This window comes from Monopterus albus, unplaced genomic scaffold (assembly GCF_001952655.1).
Source record: "Monopterus albus unplaced genomic scaffold, M_albus_1.0 scaffold40.1, whole genome shotgun sequence".
Classification (NCBI taxonomy): Eukaryota; Metazoa; Chordata; class Actinopteri; order Synbranchiformes; family Synbranchidae; genus Monopterus; species Monopterus albus.
The window spans coordinates 5,069,672-5,075,671 of record NW_018127920.1 but is presented as its reverse complement, the minus strand read 5'-3'; the positions used below and the strand labels follow the sequence as shown (position 1 = coordinate 5,075,671).

The 6,000-nt window shown below is 40.1% G+C and overlaps 2 protein-coding genes across 7 annotated transcripts in view; one reads left to right on the top strand and one right to left on the bottom strand.

The window, feature by feature from the left end:
- The window catches only part of gja10a (gap junction protein alpha 10 a), a 12,402-nt gene extending 10,620 nt beyond the window's left edge, over positions 1–1,782 (bottom strand). Inside the window, exons 1-2 of the mRNA XM_020599141.1 lie at positions 1,655–1,782; positions 780–911 (exon numbers count right to left, since the gene is read on the bottom strand). The gene's annotated coding sequence lies outside the window, so the exon portion shown is untranslated. The remainder of the gene's footprint in view (positions 1–779; positions 912–1,654) is intronic.
- A 767-nt stretch (positions 1,783–2,549) lies between these two features.
- rragd (ras-related GTP binding D) overlaps positions 2,550–6,000 on the top strand; it is a 42,424-nt gene continuing 38,973 nt past the window's right edge. For all 6 annotated transcript variants that reach the window (XM_020599371.1, XM_020599373.1, XM_020599372.1 and 3 more), the window contains exon 1: positions 2,550–2,834. In XM_020599371.1, the coding sequence (XP_020455027.1) occupies positions 2,687–2,834 (148 nt within the window). In that variant the 5' untranslated portion in view covers positions 2,550–2,686. The remainder of the gene's footprint in view (positions 2,835–6,000) is intronic.

Genomic DNA, 6,000 nt, shown 5'->3' with positions numbered 1-6,000 from the left:
CAACCAGGCCTATACATTATATCCCCTCGGTTGGGCTAGCCCCATACTACACAGAAACGTCAACCGAGACGTCTCTGTTACCAGCTTTGCAGCTGGTCATAGCAGTAGTCAAAACATGAAGCAAATCAATGTGTGTGTGTCTGTTGGTTAAGTGGTGTGTAGCTAAAAACATTCTCACGACCTCTAGTAACATGTCATGACTCAAACATAAGAACATATTATGGCTAAGGCTACAGTTACAGTATACACGTCATAATAATAATATTAAACATCCTGTCTGCTGACAGTCATCAACTCTTCTCTCTAGTTATCCTTGACCAGATGTACCCTGTAGAAACTCATAAGCATGACTAAGCATTTAACAGTCTAACTAGACATCCTGTCTCCACTAAACATTTCTAATACATAAAGTATCTAACCAATATCTATCTGACTAAAAATACCTAACAGTAACATATAATCGGGTTAATAGAATTCTAACTATTGGGTTTAAAGCTATAAGGTTAGTGATTGGCTAGATGGACTTGAGTTGGTCTGTCATCTTAGGTTGTTTCAAGGATCAAACGTTTTAACAAGGCTGGGGTGTTTTCTGGTTGGTTGGCACCAAGCTCAGTTTCTTCTTCAAAGTTAACAGTAGGGTTTTCACTATTTCTGCTCTCCTTCTTTGTCATGGTGTGAAACTTGCTGCCTTGCTTTTGTTTTGTAAGGACTTCCTGTTCTGTCTCACCTCACCTGCCCCAGGTTTACTCCCGTTTACAGTCAACACTCATTGCATTCACCTGTCCCTTGTTATCCCTTGGCTGCCTGTGTATATATTCTCCTCCTTTCCATCAGCCTCTTGCTGGTTCATTGTGCTTGTTATGTCTGCTCACCACACCCCGTCTGTTCACATCACTCTTGATGTTCTGGATCTGTAGTGATGGAGAAACCGAAGCTTTCTGAACCACAGAATCAATATGAAGCAATTGTGCTGAATGGTTCAGTGTTTCAAAGCATCTGATACAGTCATATATGGTGACATCTGCTGGTTAGGGTTAATCATAATTGCCACCTGTATTTTTAAGGCTGGTAAGCACAAAACCTATGAGAAGCACATCAGGCAAATAAAGAAAAAAACAGAAGAAAGAAACAAGCTTATATACTAAGGAAGCTGAATACGTAAGAGGCTACAGGTGTGCTGTGTGTGTCAGCGTCAGAATTGGATAATGAGACACTGAGTGGCAGTTGTTAAGGGCAGAGTTGGAGGGAAAATCCACAGACAACTGCAGAGTGGATGGGGAATGGCAGTCTCTAGAAGATAACAGGCCCAGGAAAACATGGGGCAGAGACAGGACCAGGGCTACAACTGTGACTGATTTAGTCAGTAATTATGGACATTTGAGTTAGTTCAATCTGAAAATTTGTTTAAGGGACCTCATTTATAAAACAGTGTTTAGGATTCATGCTAAAAGTTTATATGCACACAAAACACATCTCATATGAAAAAAATAAATTAAAATAAAAAAAATCTGATTTATAAAACTGTGCATTCACACTTCCATGTTTTCTTGTATAAATCACAATCACGTTGAGAATGTGCACACCTTGGTGAGCTGCATTTACCTCCCAAAACATTCTGATGATTAACCATATATGGTCCATGTATAATGCTCACCAATATTGAAAAAGCTGTTGTTCCTGTGGAGAACGGAGGTAGTGCCACAAACAAAACAGAGTTTGTGAAGCTGCTGGTTGCACAAGCTTCTGATAGGCCTACAACAAACAAGACAATCCCCAAATTAAGAAAAGTGCTCAGACATGAAGTTGGATGTCATTGCTGCAGACTGTCAATAGTATGGGCTGGCTAGAGGAGACAGAGATACTGACACACGCAGCTTGGTATTTGTTAAGCATGTAACTTTTCTTCCACCAGCCTGACAGGGCTTTCATACATAAAGTACCAGTATGCGTGGAACACGGCTGTTCAGTGGGAGTAGATATAGATGCATGAACCATAGCAACGTGCACTGCTGTAGTATTCTGCCAAGTTTAGCAGCCCAAAGTGCAAACACACTGAGCTTTCACCTCAAATACTGTATACTGAACCCCCATCCAAAAGCATTGATGGGAGGTGGACTTTCAAGAGGAAAATTTGACTATAGAAAAAAAAAGGAGATATTATTTTGTGTCTTATTTCTATTTTGCAGTCCTACTGCTACCTGTGTAAAAATCTTCAAGTTTGAACATTAACATTGTAATTGTTTGTACAGTATTCCGCATTTAATTTGTTCCACGTTAATAAAAAAAGCATTCATTATTTAGCTCTCTTTTAACTTCTGTATTTTAAAGAACTGTATGGCCTCTAGGATTCAGGACCTCGAGTTTCTCTGTTTAATGTAACAGAAAGGTAATGTCGCCTACTGTCTGTCACTTTACCTATGATGGGAAGATTTGGCCTATTATATTTTAGGAGAGATAGACTATTCATCAAACAGGGATGGTTATTTTGGCAGCAAACTATTTACAAGCTTCGCTGGTTGTCTTGAATGTATTTTTAATGAGACCAATTTTGTCATTACATTCATTCCGACCGTAGCTGCAGTGTATCGGTCTGGAGGCGGGGGTGCGCACCAGCATGGCTCCAACGTATCAGGTGACAGTGTGGGAAATGTGGACACCACACGCAGCTTAAACCCGAAACAAAACCATGGCGACAGGAGAAGAAATCGGAATGGGGTGTGGGAGATCTGCACCGCTAAGTCGGCAGGACGAAGGGGACGCGGCTCTGGGGTATTACGACAACGAGGACGACCTGGAAGCGTTTTCAAACACCGAGCTTTGCTCTGAAGACGGAGGTAGGCAGCGAGGGACACGATGCACGTTCACTCGGGCTGCGCTCTATATACTGTTGGAAGTGTCCGTGCACGTACTGCGCCTAACTTTAGCTAACCCGTCCTCTGCTCAGCGACCTGAAGCCGATTAATGTTTTTCCTTCTGCGTCAGTTCTAAAAGTTGGTTACAGAGGTGATCACGTTAGTGAGACGTCGCCTATATTAATACCAAGTGACAGTTCCTATATTACATCTCACCTCTTACTCCAGTAACAAACTGTAACATTAAGTTACCTTCTAGTGTCTTTACTTAACTTAAGTGTTGAAATTGACCTGTTGCGTCTTATTTAAACGTATGCGTGACAGCTGATAGAGTGAACAGATTGAAAAATGTATACAACAGAACATTTTGTGTTGAAACAGGGGCGGATCTAGAACATTTTGGACGGAGTGCCCAGGCTAGGGCACAGACTCAGAGAGGGGTGGCACATTTGAAATTAATGTAAAATGTAAATTAAACCCCAGGTTCTGTGAAATAATAAACCATATATTAATAAGAAGCTAATTATTTGTGTAAAAAGAACCACACGTAGTGCTTTTTCTGGCTAACTTTGGCAGCACTCCGCATTTAATCCTAGCCAGGGACACAGGGACACTGTTGCTGCACAGTGCCCCCCAAACTGAAAAGAATCATGCCAAAGTACTTCACAACAACACAGCTAGGGAAATGAACGCAAATATCATGCTGCACGCATGATATAAAATAAATCTAGTTTGACTAATATAAATTCTGAATATAAACAATGCTACATTTTAAATGCTGAGATGAGTTATGATTAGTGAAATATGTAATATTGTCTCAGTGTACAGCATGAAAATCAATGAGCTATAGTATATATACTATGGCATGCTGTGGACAAGCTATGTTATGTTTAAAATAATAGAGTGATGCCTTTGTTCTATTTTGGTCATATTATTTTAACAGAAAGCATTTTATTTCAGTAGAAAAACCTACCTTGTCAGTTATGTTATTCTTCAGATTAATATTATTCACAGTGCAGAGTTTGTTGAGGCATTATGCTGAGCTTGCTAATGTGTGTAAATTCATAGAGCAGCATTTTCATCCTGTATCAAATAAATAAGGTGAAATAATTCAAAGATTATACTCAATTTAAGACAGGTGTCCCTGTAGTTCAGTCTTAAATGCCTTTAACCACTGACAATAAAGTTGTTAATCATATGATAAAATGGGTTTAACAAAGGAAAATACATGAGTGCTATTTTTAGCCTCATAAACTTACAGTGTGCAGATAATGCATACTCATTCTCTGGCATTACAGCATATATTTAAAAACTGAATCTGAAAGTAATGTTCATTTATTGACCAAAGAGCTCACTTGGATTTATGGTTGCAAAGGCACGAAATTTCCATTTATGACATGGTTTAGCTCCGCTTCCGGTTTTGAAAGCTTTTATTTTGGTTAAATACTTCCTGCCCTGTGTCACCTCACCTCCCAGCTTTACTTTAGTACACAATCAAGTACAATGCTGCCTTTACAGTTTAGCTAAAGTCTCTCTCTTACTTTGTCATTTGTTTGTTTGGATAATGGTCCACCTCGAATACCACACCGGAACACACCAGTAGCCTGGCAGAGTGTCCCTATTGTCTCACCGGGTAGCACTGGGTGATGAAATACATGGGTGATAATTAAATTTGGCTTTGTAAAACATGCACATTACTTTAGTTTTTCCAAAGCACCATCCGGTAACTTTTTAAATTAGAATTTTCTATTGAAAACAGTCTCTTTTTTCTTATCCATAACTAGCATGAGCAAGCAATATCCTTATGATGTGTGGGAAGATGGCAGAAGCATTAGCGCATAGCCACAGGAAGTAAAAAAAAAAACTAACAAATGCTGCATAATACCATACATTTTTGAAATGCATAAACCATTCACATTAATCACAAAATTAATGTAATTTTCCTAGCCCTCTTATTAATTTAATATTTATTTAATTACAAAAATGAATTTTTATTTGAATTTTAAAATATTTAAATACAGAAATTCTCTTTTAGTCCTTACACCTATAGGTATTTGGAGGGGAACATTCCTACACTAAACCCTGACTGTGAGGAGAAACCTTCCCCCCTACACTTACCCCAAAACCATAAATCACCTTGCATCAAAATATAGGGGTGTCAATCCAGTTGCCATTGGTGTGAAAACACTTCAATGTAGACAAGAAAGTAATGTTATCTAGGTAATTATGGTTATAAAAACAGCTAAAGTGTGAAAGCACAGGAAAAAGGATTGGTTAAGCATGAAAAACTTTGATGTGAAAAACTAATACCTAGATGTAAAAGGAAGAAGGAAGGATGTGGAAAACCTAACACATCTCCAGAAGTGGGTGGGGGGGTTGCAGGATGGAAGGGGGTGTTTTAGGCTGCGCCCATTTTTACACAAAAAGGGGGCATTTATACTCTGTTGCTATATAAACAAACATTTTTTCTGGCATTTGTTGGTTTGTTTCTTTGTTAAGAGCATAACTCAAAAGGTAATGAATGGATTTTGATTACATTTTTCAGAGAGATAGGGTATGGCTCGCAGTTGACTAGATGCTTGTGCTGGATCACTGTCATAATATAGTGTAATAGTATACTTGACACCCTGGACCCCCTGCAGTATGCCTACCGGCCCAACAGGGCCACCTCAGACGCCATCGTGGCTGCCCTCCACTGTTCCCTTTCTCACCTGGAAAATGGGGACTCTTACATCAGGATACTCTTCATTGACTATAGCTCCGCCTTCAACACAGTTGTCCCCCACAAACTCACCCACAAACTGTCCACACTGGGTCTGCACCCAACCCTCTGTGACTGGCTTCTGGACTTTCTGCCTGGCAGGCCCCAGACTGGCAGGAATGGCAATAGGACTTCAACCAGCATTATCACAAACATTGGCACCCCACAGGGATGTGTCCTCAGTCCCATCCTCTACACCCTGTTCACCCATGACTGTGTCACCTTCTACAAAGACAACATCATCCTAAAGTTTGCGGACGACACCGCAGTGATAGGTCTCATCACTGGCGGGGATGAAGCAGCCTACAGGAGGGAGGTGGCCGGTCTGGTGTCATGGTGCAAGGATAATAATCTCAGCCTCAATACGGACAAGACGAAGGAGATGAT